General features: G+C 45.0%; 3 protein-coding genes across 3 annotated transcripts; 2 read left to right on the top strand and 1 right to left on the bottom strand.

Annotated features, from left to right (window-relative positions):
- Positions 1-1,645: 1,645 nt before the first annotated feature.
- H6S33_005169 (uncharacterized protein) lies at positions 1,646-5,123 on the bottom strand (the record flags this gene model as incomplete). Its single annotated transcript, XM_044836526.1, has 5 exons — positions 1,646-1,889; positions 1,952-3,108; positions 3,159-3,895; positions 3,944-4,550; positions 4,602-5,123. The coding sequence occupies 5 exons, from the start codon at positions 5,121-5,123 to the stop codon at positions 1,646-1,648; spliced, it is 3,267 nt and encodes a 1,088-aa protein (XP_044690382.1).
- Positions 5,124-6,761: 1,638 nt separating this feature from the next.
- H6S33_005168 (uncharacterized protein) lies at positions 6,762-10,706 on the top strand (the record flags this gene model as incomplete). The annotated part of the gene is made up of 3 exons (XM_044836525.1): positions 6,762-6,956; positions 7,014-8,907; positions 9,019-10,706. 3 exons carry the CDS (start codon positions 6,762-6,764, stop codon positions 10,704-10,706), a joined length of 3,777 nt encoding a protein of 1,258 aa, XP_044690381.1.
- A 3,326-nt stretch (positions 10,707-14,032) lies between these two features.
- Positions 14,033-15,339, top strand: H6S33_005167 (uncharacterized protein; the record flags this gene model as incomplete). The annotated part of the gene is made up of 3 exons (XM_044836524.1): positions 14,033-14,141; positions 14,282-14,429; positions 14,526-15,339. The coding sequence occupies 3 exons, from the start codon at positions 14,033-14,035 to the stop codon at positions 15,337-15,339; spliced, it is 1,071 nt and encodes a 356-aa protein (XP_044690380.1).
- Positions 15,340-15,611: the final 272 nt, after the last annotated feature.

Below are 15,611 nucleotides of genomic sequence, written 5' to 3'. Positions count from 1 at the left end.
GGTTTAGGCTTTTTGAAGATGGGGATTTTACACTATTTTATTTGGGGTCTTAGATAGAAAGGATGGAGATGGTGGTTCAGTGTGGTATGAGGGTGGGATGTGGAGACTTATAGCATAGAGAATTGTCAAAGAAAGTGTAGGTATGGTTTGAAAGCAACAAGATGTGGGGGTGTGGGTGGGTGGTGGGGAGAGAGCAAAGCAACAAAGTGGTGGGGGGAAACAAAGGCAGTGCGGGTCAAATCTCGCTCATCCATAAAATAGAGATTCCCAACGAATCTCCCATAGAATTTGTCGAGTTGTTATACCAGTAGCGTATGGCACATGATTTTCTTTTCCCTCTGATCGATCATTTCCATGTAGATAAATAAGCGCATTCTATTTAATTCCACCCCTACTAGCTTCTTTTAGAAAATCTGCATCAACGATTGGTTAGGCGGGTAGTGACTAACCTGAAAGTTTAATTCAATTAAATCAGGTCATCAAATATCACTCGACGCCTCCATCTAGAATATGCATAGCGTTAATGCCGTATCATGACTCGCTCTCTCGGATCTCTAAAAAAAGATAGTCCATTAGCACTCAATCACAGAAGACATTGGGGAGACGAATGCACGTATTCACAGTTCATCAATAAACACATGCCCCTCCATCTCGCCTTCGGAAAAAGTTCTTGCTGTAGGCCCTGGTCGGAGTATCACTCGCCAACACAACACCCACGGGGTTTTATCCGTACAGTCGAGTCTCAATATAAGGATACGGTCAGGACCGCACTATAAGAATTAAGTAAGGATGGATAGGTATATAGAATAGTATTTCGCGACCGTCGATTGCAATCGTTATAACGAGAGCATCACTATATGGGTGTCGTTCTAGTAAAACCGTCCGCACAGCCAAATCCTTATTCCGAAGAACCACACAACCGATAAGCTCCAAATTTTCCTAAAGCTCAGAGAACCTTGGCGAGAGCACAGAATTAATTTTTCGGTCATTGGTTCCATCAATTGGAGCCTGTAGAGTGCGGTAGTGAACTGATGAGGCCTTGTTGCGTTGCCACACAGGTACCTTTTGCTAGATCGACACCCATATGCAGTATCACTATAAAGAGAGTCGACTGTGCCTTGTATCCGAGAGATATTCCGAATAGGCGGGTGGGCAGTTGGCACAGGTTTAGTATATGGCGAGGTGATGGCAAAGCTTTTTATGAAAGGGAGTGTCTACAATTATACTTCTTACATGTAATCGTGTTATCGAGTTTGCCTCTTGAGACGCGTAAGCAAGTCTTCTAGCGTAATTGTGCAGACCATACACATACATTCGTACGTATGCGTAGAATATGAACACGGGAAGATGCATCCTTTTTACTTGGTATTCAAAGTATACCTTTTCATTTTACAATGTAAGAATGGTGAGCCGAAGAGATAAAAGAGAAATCCCTATCATGAATTGATCGGGGAAAAGAAAAAAAAAAGTCAAGGAAAAAAACACCCAAAGAAAAGCGCACCGCCCTTCCTCCTCAGATCTGGAAACATCCTACCAGCATTTTATTTTGATGACAAAATATGAAAGACAACCTAAGAAGAAGAAAAGGACCATCTCAAGCACTATTGACAAAGAAATAAAACCATCTTTCTCAACAAAAAATCGACTAAGTGATATTGAACACCTTCTTCAAGTTAATAATCAGCTGCCAGTCCTCTTTGCTCACGTCATCTCTGAAATGCGTCTTCAGTGTATCGATCGTCTTTCTCGAGATAAGCGAGTAAAGTGTGTCCTTCTCCTCCAAGTGACGCCCATACGTCGGCTGGTTGGGGCCTTCGATCTTAACGGCCACAGAAGGCTGACCCTTCTTGACGACAGGGATTGCTTTGTGGTTAAGCTCAATAGATGTTCTATCCACCATCGTTAGCATCCCAGTCTTCAGAGACATAATATTAGGATTAAGGTAACATACACTCTCCCCAAATTAATGGTTTCCACCTCTCCGGTAATAGGGTTCTTTTTAACCGCACAAATCGGTGTACCAATCTTCAAACTTCCTTCCACGACATCGACACCCACAACAATCGGATCCTTCTTGTTGAACACAGCCACAGGGTTCAGAATGCAAGGGAATACCGCATCCGCAGCACTCTCTCTCTTCTTCTGGGCGAGCGCCTCGGCCTGGTGGGCAGTGAACGCATCAAACAAATGGTAAATGATATCTGCCGTGAAGATCTTAACACCCACGTCGTCCGCATACGCCTGTGCGTCCTTGTCGATCTTGACATCGAAACAAAGCATTACTGCGAATTCCTTATGTTTTTCCAACATAGTTCCTGCACGCATTACGTCACGTTTATAGACAGGACCGATCGAGATCGTAGCCACAGGAATCTTTGAGACACGAAGGAACTCCAACAAGGCCTCAAGGGCGCCCAGGGTTGAGGCCTGGACTGCCACACCAGCACCGGTTGTAGAAACCTTGCTGAACAGCTGCTCAAGATCACTCATGACTTCCTCTTCGAGATCTTCTTCGTCATCGTCGGGGCCAACAACAAGTAGTCTTGACCCTGCGATAGCGTGCTCAAGGTCGTTTGCAGCAATCTTAACACCCAACGCGGCCTTGACCTCCTTATGGTGAACGTATGAACCCTTGACACGCATTTCCTTCAACGGTTGTGGTGTCAGTAAGGCACGGACTGTTGTTGAAATGGCGCCATTTAGACCACACAAGACAATACGGTCGCCCTCACGAAGGTATCCGTTACTCAGGACAACGTCAATAGTAGTTCCCAGTCCTTCAATGACCTTAACTTCAAGAACAGTGCACTCAAGCTCACTGATGTACATGAGTTTCTCGGCCATACGCTGTTGGGTGAGTGATACCAAAAGTTTAAGCATATCAGGAATACCTTCTCCGGTGTGAGCAGAGGTTGGAACCAAAGATACGTATTTCCCAACATTCTTATTCTCGTAGAAGAGTGCTGAGTTAAGACCCTGTTCCTGAAGCGCGACAATCGTCTTTTCCAAACGATCTTTGAACTCATTCTGGACAGACTTCTTTTGGCGTGAGAGAGAATCCCTGAAACCGTTATTGGGAACTGCTTTCCAGTCGTAGAGACGGTCAATCTACACACGTTAGCCATGACCCAACATTTATGATTTCTATTGCTACGGACCTTGTTCAACGCGACAATAAAAGGTGTCTTCTTGTCCCTGAGCAGTTGGATAGACTCAATAGTTTGTGGTTCCAGCCCGTGCATAATATCAATGACCAAGATCGCAATGTTACACAACGAACTACCTCTGCTCCTTAAATTTGTGAAAGACTCGTGACCCGGTGTATCGATAACCAGCAAACCAGGAACCTTAAACTCCATCTTTCCGTCTTGGTTCACAACTTGCGTCTTCTGTTTGATTGCCTCCATAGGGAAGTATGTTGCACCGATTTGCTGCGTGATACCACCAGCTTCACCCTCCTGCACGTTTGTTTGTCTAATTTTGTCCAGGAGCTTCGTCTTACCGGTATCGACGTGTCCCAGAATACAACAAATAGGGGAACGGAGGTCATTGATACTGGCAGCAGCTTTTGCGTCCTCGAGTTGCTTCTGACGACGGGCTGCAGCTTCCTCTTTCCGCTTCTGTATAAGTTGTTGAGCCATGCTTTGGTCTTCATCTTCAGAGTCGTCCCCTGAGTCTTCCTCTTCGTCATCAAACTTTTTGGGTACTGGTCTAGAGCCGTTAGGCTTAGTAGAAGGAGTTGGCTTGGCTGGTTTCTCTTCCTTCTTCTCCTCCTCCTCCCCATCTTCTTCTTCGTCGGTTTCTTGATCCCAAGAGTCTTTGATGTTGCCATCTTCATCGATGGCTTCTTCCCAGGAATCGAGAACGTCGGCATCTTCTTTGGCTTTCACAGCGGCTTGAGGGTATTAGTAATGTCTAATGTCAATTGGAAAGATTAGTATACCTGCTGCCTCTTCTTCTTTTTTCTTCTTTTCCGCCTCTTCCTTAGCCTTAGTCTCAGCAGCTAGTCGCTCTTCCTCCTTTTTCTTCAACTCAGCCGCTTTTACCTCGTCTTCGGCTGCCTTATCCGCTTTTCCGCCTTTCTTCTTCTTCTTATCTATTACCGGTCTTTTTTTGGTCTCTCCCGATGGTTCGTCTAATCCTGCAACGATCATTCCCGCTGCCCTCATTTGCTCCAGCCGTAGCTGTGCAAGTCTCTTTGCCTCTTTTTCTTTGGGAGTAAGATATTTACCCTCTTTTTTGAGCTGCTCCTTTTTTGCAGCCTCCTTCTCCTTTTTTCGTGCTTTTGCCTCTGCAATTCTTGCCTGCTCTTCTCTCTCAAGCCTTTCCTCATCCTCGATGCGTTTCTTCTCCTCCTCTTCGATACGCTTCTTCTCCTCCTCCATCTGTTTCATGAGTTCCTGCTGCCTCTGGAGTGCAGCAAGGGCGGGGGAAATCTTTTTCCCCTTCTTGGCAGGCTCAGGTGCGGCGACGGCAGCAGCTTTCTCTGCAGCCTTAGGAGTTTCCTTTACCGCTGGAGCAGCAGAAGCATCACCCTTCTTTCGAGCGGCCTAGACATGATATTAGCAAGATGATACGATAAAGCCCAAGATTCATCCCACCTGTTCCTTCTTCCTCTGTTTTTCCCTTTCCTTCTTTTCTTTCTCCTTCTCTTTCTTTGACTTGACCCTTCCTCCAGTCTCTTCGTCGTCGCCAGCCTCCGATCCATGTATACTAGGCTCCTCTACAGCCTTCTCCACGACCTTCTCTACAGCCTTCGGCTGCACGGCCTTTCCTTTCTTCCCTTTCTTCACCGGGCCGAATTCGTCATCGTCAATCTCAGCAACCTCAACAGGCGCTTTAGGTGCTGGAGGGGGAGTGTCGACTCCTGTCGGAGTGGCCGCGTCCTCAACCGGAGACTCGACTTTGGCCGCAGCTCCCTTACCCTTCTTCTTTTTCTTTTCGGCATTCTTACGAATAGCATTCATCAGGCCACCACCAAAGTCATCGTCTGCGGGGGCTGCACTGAGGGCTGCCGGTGACTCTTGATCAGCAGGCTTATCCTTTTGTGTAAGGTCTTCGCCAATCTCGTTCTCCCAGTCATCGTCGACGGCCTTCTTATTCTTCTTGTCCTTTTTCGCCATATTGGGCTATTTTTTGATTTATTATCTTGTCGAAAAGGTTGAAAGTGCAGAGGTGGTTTGGTATCTTCGTTGAATTGAGGTTCAAGGTGGCGAAAACGTTGTGGAGTGCGTGTGGTGGGGTTGACTGTCCAGTACACCAGTACCGTGCGCCAAGCCACACCCCGCAGGATAGCGCTTATGCATTGAACTTTATTGTGTCTCTCTCGAATATGCCCAGTCACCCACAATCATAGGGCATAGTATAGTGTATATATATGAAAACATTCAAGTATGAACATTTGAGAAGAAATTAAAATTTAAAAGACTCAAAAAATATCTTTTGCCAAGCCAATACAATTATATCGAGTGATTATTTATGATGCATCCCACACTAGAGTACTATAGCTCAAAAATACATGTAAGTAGCTACATGTACCTAATATCAAAGTAGACTGAAATCATGTGCAATTAGGTTGGCTGGCTTATCTATATTGTACCCAGGACCAGGGTTGTTTTTGCAATTCATAGTTCGAGAGCCACGTACGTGCCAACAAAAATTGCTATAATTTTTTCGATTTCTTCGACTACAGCCAGGGTTGAAAGTCAGCTAGGAGGGCCGTTCTAGTATAGGCTCCCTGCCGGATAGTCCCAGCCAGCCTGATCAAGACCTTCTCCAAGGCTCACCATAAAAGCGAGAGCTGCAATAAACTCAAGATAGTATAGTAACGCTTCTAATTAAAGAATTTGCGTCGCTCTCTCAAGAATCGTTGTTTCGGGAGCCAGTTGCCCTATTCAGAAATATTCGGGTAAGCTGACATACCTATATCCCCCCCACAAGAAAGGTTTCGTCGATATATATATACATAAACACATAGTACAGAACACACCCTCTGCCACTATGGCCCATGTATAAAAGAAACCACACCCCGCTAATACTCTCATCCAATGAAAGCATAGACCGCTAATATCGCTACGTAGATGACAAAGGTCATAGAGTGGTAATAAATCATAGCTTCTGCAGATTCGGAGTAGAAAACACGTATATCTCCTTGGGAGACTATAATGCTTGGTCGTAGTCTTTCCCTTCTTAATTTATCTTCTAGCTATAGAGTCGTATCTTCCATTCAAATATTCGAGTGATATCTTATGATGCAATCAAACAAGTCTATCCTACTCCAGCTACTTCTTTCTTGGTGCTCTTGCCCGAGCGAACTTAGGAGAAAACTTACAGTCCAGAAATAAGAGTACATGTAGTGTTCATCCCAGCACAAATATACTCTAGCTAGCATAATCAATCCTAAGTAAAGCGGCCATAATATGTATCTACGAAGGATAAAAAGAGAGAACTTGTTTTGCAAAGCTAGGTTACGGATTTATTACCCTGTTTTCTGTTGAGAAAAAATTGTGCTTACTTGTAGCCACAGCCCTAAAGCGAACCTTCAATGTCACGGACCCTTTCCACACACACACACACACACATTGATCCCCCAACCTACACACTCGAATAACACAGCACAGTATCAATGCAAACAAATCTTAGCAGTTATTTTGTGAAACAAAGTTCTACCTTCCTCTCTCTCTTCTACCCATCCCAGATAATAATTTCATCACTGGTCCATCTCACCATAGCAGAAATCCCCAACTCTGTCGGACTGCGCCATGTACTCTTCGCAGCCAAATCATCGCAATACTGGCTGTATATATCCGCCCTCTGGCGGCATTTCTCTACCTCAGGCCAGACCACGTCGCAGAATTTCTAGAGCCATTCCAATAGTCAATCCGAACCCGCCTCCACCACCAGCTCCACCTCTCCCTCCTAGCACCAGTACGATAACAAAACCAAGGATTAATCCTGTAAGTCTTTACTCTTTCCATCAAATTAATGGAATCTAATACTTTTTCTGGTCTTAGGGATATCTCCACCTCAAAGAGATCATCGAGCAATTTGACAAGTCAGCTCTCCCTGCTTCAGCTGGCAACTCGCGTTTCTATACTTTGCCCGAGACCAACTTCACGGCGAAAGACACCGACAGTAATAGCATACAACAGAAAAACCATGGATATGCGGGGCAACACCAGCGCAGGGCCACTCGAATGGATCCCCACCACCACGTTCTGAATTATATCTTTCTTCCGTACCGCTGCGATACCTCAACTTGCCGTGAACGCTTCCAGGCGTTTTTCAATGTTATCACACCGAACGAATGGGAAAGGCTGGCTAGGTGGAAGGAAAAAATTGAGACCAACTTTAACCAGATGAGAGATACCACAAATAATTTAGGGTCTGATGCAGCCGTCTCTCGAGCAATGAAGAAGTGGGTAGAGATGATGACCGGGGTCTCATTGGATGCTGCCTATGCCATGAAATACATGGAAAGGATGGGAGCTCATGGATCAACACCAATATATTCGCTGGACCCATCAACTCAATATAGAGAGAATCATCCGCGCATGCCGGTTTGCTATCCCCCGTCACATTACTACTCGGGACATTCACCCAGTCATATAGGTTATGATGCAGGCTTTATCCACCCAGGAAATATAGGAAATATCTATAACCCTCCAAGGGTCCCGCGAAGTACTCATATACCAAGATCTATACCCAATATACGTCCACAAACGCGTTCTCGTTCCAGATCAGCCGGTGTATTTGCTACAGGGCCAATCTCAGTTCCTCCTAATGTTACGTCTAACACTGATTTCGAATGGGAAAGCTCAACAAATCCGGCCCATGGCAGAACGTTTGATCCTAGACACCCGTGGGGAGGGCCTGCTACCAATAGGTTAGAGGTTTCTGAAAGAAATTATCGAAACCGGATCCCGCAGTACACTCCAATCCCTAACCCTAGCGGACGTAAGACACCACCGCATCAGAGATCCCCTAAATTGAGGAACAGCATCGCAAGTGTCTCAAACTTGAGCAACACCAAGGAAAGCCCAGCCGTTACGTCCAAGTTGACTGAGGGAAACAAGGACGAGGTCGCTAAAACTATCGTAAAAGAGTGGGCAGACGAAAACGATTCTGCATCTGAAAAACAGAAATTGAATCCAAGCCAATATCAGAATAGCTCTGAACTTGAGAAGGTGAGTTTACTGATTGTGGGCTTGAAAGAGACAACAGCCCAGTCAGTGCCACCCTCGGCTCCCTCAACCGGGCTCCTCGCTATCGGGGAGGAAAACATAAGCAATTCTACTAGGCCGACTGATGAGAAAGCAGACCAAAGGGAATCACGGGTACTTTTGAAAGAACAGGACACAGTTGCGATCAGTGAAGAGAGTTCTATTAGTAGACAGGCCCCGGACGCGAAAAAGAGAAGAAACAGTCGGAACTCATCGCCTAGAAACCCAAAGGAATTTAGAGAACGGCGAAATTATGCCAGAGCTGTTTCGGGTTTAAACCAAAATAATGAGGACCAGCAGCATTCAGTTACCTTACCTACCTTCATCAACTCAAACACTAATCCAGCTATGTTAGCAAGTCAACAACGACTATCTTCCGAGTGTAATACCCGAGCAATTAAAAGGCTTCACGTCAGTTTAAACTATGCTAAAGCTGTTTCCGGCGCGGATGGAAGAAATGAAGAGCCGATGGAAGTTTCCCGTGCTCTAGTTCCTCCAATACCTTCAGATCCAGTACCACTGGTCAAAAATACATGGGCAAATATAGCAAATTGGCGGAATAATGATTCAAGGGCCGATCTTGAGCGCACTTCTCAGTCCGTTTCACCTAAGACCCCCGCCGCACTTCCGAATGAAAGAACTGAGACCTCTGGGTTGTCTGCTCCTGTTGAAGGTCCACTCCCTGGTAACCCGACTTCCCTTTCTTCTAGAAAATCTTGGAGCTCGATTGTCACAGGCCGCATAAGTGATACAAGCCCTAGGTATCAAAAGGGTCCAATTAACATTGAAACTTTAGAATACCCAGAACTGGGTAGCCAGTTGGGAACTCCCTCATCGAACCGCCTTTCTGGAACACGAAATCCACAAAGTAGACCATATCTCTCAGCTCAGGCAAAATCGTTTGAACCAACTGGCTCTCACCATAACTTTCCAGTCGGCCGGTATCGAAACACCACCAACAACCCAAGGCCATTACCATTTCCTGCGCATAATCCACTCACGCGAATGAATTCATCACCGATTCTGCCTGACAGCACCAATGTCTACTACCCCGACCCACTTCTAGAGACTTTTTTCAACACACCCCAGCTCATTGAATACTGGAGTAAGTCATACGATAGCCTTTTGTTTCATCAAAACCGCCTCAGAGTTCAGTTCCTGAGGATCGAAACTGTCTTTCAGGATGAATGGGATATGATTACCCCTGACCAGCGAAGGGCCATAGTCTCAAGGGCAATCTCTAATCTCGACGAAAAGCCTGATAGGATTCAATTCTGGGATACTCCCAACGTAGAAAAAATGCTAATTGATTTGGGATTGGCTAGTCCTACTTTCAAAGCAAATAGGTATGGCAGTTGGGGTGGACGTGCTGGAGTATCCCATCTTAGAAACAGAGCTGATTATTGCTTCGATCTCGACCCGGATGCATTTGCAAATTCATCATATTGGCTTTTTAATATGATTGGTTTACTTCTCGGCACACAGATTCCTCTAAAATACTATTCAACTGCTGCACAATATCAGACCGATGGCTCTATTCCTTCTGCCGACAGTTCATGTGCAGATGGCTGTTCACAATGCATGGATCCGGGGGAAACTGTTATTGATAGGCAAAATCTCTTGGATGAGAGCGGACCATCTAATTCGAGGGCTGAGCCCCCAATGTTAGAACGTTTTCTGGATGAGGTTGATTGTACCGTGAAGTCAGAGAATTGCGAGCCAGAAATCGATAAGGGAACTAAAAAATCGATACCGGAACAATGGCGTTCCAATTGCCCTGAAAAGGGTTATACAAGCCATTCAGAAAACCGTACTGAGGACCGAATTCCTCCTCACACCAACTTTATGTCGGCGCCACGGTTAATGTCAAATCGCTTCCAAGACTCAGTCTTCAAGTCTCGATCCCAAGAATGGACAGCCCATAACCCGGGCCGCGCGCGGTTCATGAAAATTATAGAGATCGATATTTCACTATTCTACTGTGAATTTATTGAGGAAATTCTACATATCTTCGGAGAAACCCGGAGGGAACGTGTGTGGTATACGCTGCCAACCATATGGGACTTCTTTAATGGCCCAGCCTCTCCCCCACCACAATCGAAAAATCAGATCCGTGAGGGACGACTTCGGGCCAAAAGCTCCCGTCGCAGCGCTTATCCACGGGAACGCTCAATGAGTTGCCCAACATGGGGCTGCAAGGAGCTCAGCCAACTAAACCGATATAATAGATGGGTTCAAAGCCCAGGAAAGTTGTCGGATGCGAAAAGAGCTGTCGATAGAGAAAGAATTAGGGTGCATAATTTTGTCAGAGAGACACAACGAACTGCGGACTGGGCTATCGCTGGTTTGAAATTGGTGGAGCGTGAAACCGATCGTGAGGTTGAAAGAGCGTGGGATGGAGGTCTATGGTCGATGCCTATACCAAATAAGGAAACGCAGGCGTTGCAAGCAGGATTTGCACAATGGCATATTTGGAGGGGCTGAAGGGTGACTAACGGGCGTCTTGAGATTCTTTTTGGAAGGCGGTGTGGTAATATGATTTTGAGTATGATTGATTGATTGAAGGTATGCACGGCGTTATATGAATGAGTCCGTATCATGGTCTCGATATCCCCCACAAGATCTTGGATGTTTTTCCAATAATCGCCTTAACCTTTTCTCAACGCTTCAATACCCTTGCTCGGCTCCTTTTTATCTAATTTTCCTTTCCTTTCCTTTTTCCCCTTGCCTTTTCCTTGTATTTTCCTTTACTTTCCTTGAAGCATGTAGGGGATGTCTGAATAGCCTGTGCCAGGTGATTGTCATCTTTCCTAGAGGATGAGTTTTTACGCAGTCTACAACAATATAAGGTGATAAAATTTCTTCAAACGGTTAGAAAAAGGATTGAAACACCCTAATATCCTCCGATGCCCTCTTCCTGAAGAAGAGCCGAGGGGGTTTATGTTCAACTCATAAATTCCTGTGACTTCTCTTTCCGTGTTTATGTGCACCTATACTTCTAACTCTTTCGCCTAACCGGTAAAGTTAAAACAAAAACTATCGGTTTGGGGTACTGAAAAAAAAATTCTGTTAGACGATACGCAACAACCAACAAAAGTGCCACTACCGTTTTGGAGTCTTTATCAATTTTCACCAATCCCCTGGCCACATATCACCCATTAAACATGAATATTATGTATTCTTCGAGTGGTAACTTGTGAAGTGATAATTGCAACTCTTAAGAAAACGCCCATCATCCGTCCTCTTTCAGATAATGGTAATGTCAATGATTAGGTGTAATTGTTCATGTATACAATTTCTTGTGGACGCAGTTAAGCCTAGACATATGCCCTTTATGGATCACTCTTGCCATGTACAGGTCCCGCCGAATATTTCAGATTGAATTTGTGACGAGTGATATTTTATGATTAAATATATCTCCATCTTAAAGTATTCCTAGATATTATGCCTCAGTCGCTGCCCACAAGCCCACATATGTGTTTTTGATCCTTATTACCATTACTGTTCTGTTGATATTTTCTATTTTTTAGCGATGGGTCCTAAGATATCCCCCACCCGTTCTGTTTTTCTCGCTGTTCATATATCTGTTGCTGATCTTCAACCTGATATGGATCCCTTAACGGATCGAAAGCTTTAATAACGCAGAGATATCGAAGGCCACTTTGCATAGATAGTTCCCAATTATAAGAAAACTCAACATTTCCATCGCATGCACACCTCTGTGTACCCTGTACGTCTAACGTTGCGCCGTGTGTAAAGCTGAAAACCGACCAGCATTCCAATCCATCTTTCAACTCTTCTCAACACATTAGGACCCAGGTAAATATCCTATGTAGTAAGACAAGATATGAACTGTCCTCCTGTTTAGCCCCGTTCTCCATCGCTGTGCGTAAAAAGTGTCAGGACAACATAACAATCGATATATCCGCATTATACATCCGTGGAAGGCTCCGGTATGTGTCGCCCACTATTTGAGCCCATGAATTCCCTCACTTTGTTCATCTTCCCGTCAGTTGATTGTAGCAGTGTCACGCCATCCTATGGCACCATGAAATTCCCCAACACCAGCCTAGGCCTAAGACAACCATATCGTGATATCAAGGTTCTTTGGAATCTAATTTTAATTCCAGATGAGGAAATTATCCACGATCCCATTGTAACCTAAGAGTTCATGATCTTTGCTCTGCTCCGCCCCTTCGAATATAGTTCCAAGTATGCGTTTCCTAAAATATTCGTCGAGTTGTAACACTTCTTCATAGTGCCAAAGGTTATAGTAAGCGTGTGTGTATTCTGGTGGAGCTACCGACTGCGTCCGTAACCGGATGTAAAGCCAAGGGAATGAGTGTAAAGTTCTGGAATCGGGAGTTCCGTTTCTTATCAGATGTAATCCAAGCCTGTTATTGTTCGCCCGTGGCATCGCAGCTCTATTGTCGAGTGACCCCTTTTATTTGCATGACTGTTTCAACCAAACCAAACCATCTCAAGATTTCCTTAGATCTGAGGGTGGGAGCCTTCAAAGAACTGATGACCGTGTGATATCCCAAACCCACAATGCCGGATATTGGTAGCTATATATAGCCCACTAAAGATCGCATGCCATATAGATATAGTCTATCGATAGATAAAACCCCCTTCAAGATGCAATGTGCTGAGTCGATATTTAGGATTACTGCAGTTCCTAGCTAGCCAAGTGACTTTAAATTGACGACTTGAATTGGGGCCTCTTGATGTGATGGAAATTAATGAGCATTGATCCGTCGATCAATAATATCCGGCGCCGTGTGCTATCAGGAAACGTTGGTTGCCGAAATATAAATGGTACGGAGATTGACTAAAGTTTGGCTAGAGCAATCAGGATTCATGGGATCTTATGCGATTAAATGTGTTCGTGGTGGATGTGGCCACGTATGTAGGGTCAATTATAGGGGTCAAAATAGGGGCTCCTAGTTACGGAGCTAAACATGGAAGAGCGGGGTGACGAGGGGTAGAACATATAGTCATTGTATTTAGCGATAAGTCCAGCAGTAGCGGAGGAGAGTTTTTGAGAATCAGGGGAGAAAGAAAAGCTTTGAAATAATTCTTCCCAACGGCTGGTCACACAAGACGTTGAAGTTGCCTTTTTAAGTTGGTATTGGGAGGCCAGGGGGCGTTCAAAACAGATGACCAAATATGGCCAGCGGCTAGGGAAACCACATATACATCATCATTCTCTAGTGTACCGGCCATAGTATAGTACATCATGTATGGCAAGACAGATGGTCGGCTGGATTGATAATTGTACGGACAAATCTAGATGCACCTTTGGAAGGGCATTTTATGACCTTGACAGGCAAAAGTCCAATAAAAATGCACAGTATTTATTTTATTTTATTTTCAGTTTTTCTTTTTATTATTAATATTTCGACGAGACCCATATAAATAGGAGAAAGGTTTCTACAGGAACATGAGCAAGACAAAGACAGAGCTCAAGAAGATAGCTCAGTGATTACCAAAGTAGGTAGGTAATTCAATAATGTATTGTTGTACTCTATCTTTCGTTTGTAATCTGCCATCATACATGTTGTGGTGCACATAATAGGTACATAAAAGGTACATAACCGCATTAAGGGCAGATACCGAGTGATATCTTATGTGAAAGGCTTATCTGAGGATCACGTGTGTCGCTTTACTCAGCGTGTCGCTTTACTCAGCGTCACGACCCCGCAACGTCACCTCAACCCCACAGCACTCCAACTCCATCGCGACGCGTCTGCTAACCTCACCTATCATCTATCTCCGATACCCCCTCACCACTCCTAAAGATCTTCACAATGGCTTCCGGTGGGAGTGGGTCACCTACGACGGGGACAACGATCAAAATAACTTCTGGGCCGCAGCTCACACAATTAATCAAGGACAACACAGTTGTCATTATTGACTGTTAGTTAACTGCCCGTTTACTCAATCCCTTCACCTGTTTTATTGAAAGCGTTTCCAATTTTCATCACCCAAAGCATTGTCTCTCAAGCTGCTGTTCGGCATGCATAGTGGCTAATAATAAATCCCTTTGTCTCATATAGTCACTGCTGTCTGGTGTGGACCATGCAAAGCAATTTCTCCAATCTACGAGAAGCTGTCTGAGAAGCTCTCGTCACCCGGAAAAATTGCCTTTGCAAAATGCGATGTGGATGAGAACCAGGAACTCTCGAGGACATATGGTATTACTGCGTTAGTACCTCCCTCTTTTGTTGATCTACCCGAACGTTGTCCTCGTGCTTGATTTCCATTAATCACCTACGTACGATGTGCTAACACCTCTGACAGAATGCCAACCTTCCTCATCTTCAAATCAGGCGAAGAAGTAGAACGTGTACAAGGCGCCAACATCCCAGCCCTAACCAGTGTTGTCAGGAAGCTCGCACAGGAAGCCGAAGCTATCAACTCTACCGGCTCTGCATCCGCAACTAAGGGTTTCGCTGCTCCACCAGCCTCCTCCTCTGGTGGCTCCTCTTCATGGTCTGGCTGTGCGCTCCCGAAGGGCTACAGCGATGTCACAGACCAGGTCGATGGCAAAGGACTAGACCTCATGAACTCAAACATCGAGTTCGGAGGTGCGAGGACTCTATTTGAGGCCAAAGAGCCTAGCGGGCGATTTACAGGCAACAAGGGCAAAGGGAAGGACGGTACCGTGGAAGCGGATTGGGTTGAATCTGATACCGATGAACAGCTTATGCTGTTTATCCCGTTCAAATCAACTGTCAAGATCCATACCATTCAGTTTACCTCATGCCCACCCAAACTTGAAGATGATGAGGATGATGATGAGATCCCATCTCGCCCCAGGAGGATAAATATCTACTCCAACACACCCAACATCTTGTCTTTTGACGATGAAAGGATCCCAACCCAAGTCGTTGAACTCAAGCCCGAAGACTGGGATGAAAAGACTGGAACTGCAAACGTTACCATGAGATTCGTCAAGTTTCAGAATGTGAGCTCACTCACAATCTTTTTTGTCGATGTTGAAAGGGAAGGTGCGGAAACGGTTAGAGTCGATAGAATCAGAATCATTGGCGAAAGCGGTGAGAAGAAGGATATGGGCAAGCTCGAGAAGGTCGGAGATTTGCAGGGCGAGTAGGAAAGCGGGGAAAATATCCCTCAATACTAGTAGTAATTAGACTGCGCTACTGTTTACTACTACTGTCCAGGACTACATATCCCACGATTTTACGGAAATGATGAATTCACGCGAAAATGGCGGGGAGTTCAAGGTGCTTACATTGTTTCGGCGATTTCATACACAAAAGAAATTGTCTCTCTAGTTCTTCTTTTTCGTGCTATTAGAATTTGGCCAAATGGATACCTGATAGAGAAAACATGAATATCGACGTTTAATTTTTTAGATTAATC

This window comes from Morchella sextelata (assembly GCF_020137385.1).
Source record: "Morchella sextelata strain SCLS chromosome Unknown scls_19, whole genome shotgun sequence".
Lineage (NCBI taxonomy): Eukaryota > Fungi > Ascomycota > Pezizomycetes > Pezizales > Morchellaceae > Morchella > Morchella sextelata.
This window is presented reverse-complemented; position numbering and strand designations above follow the sequence as displayed.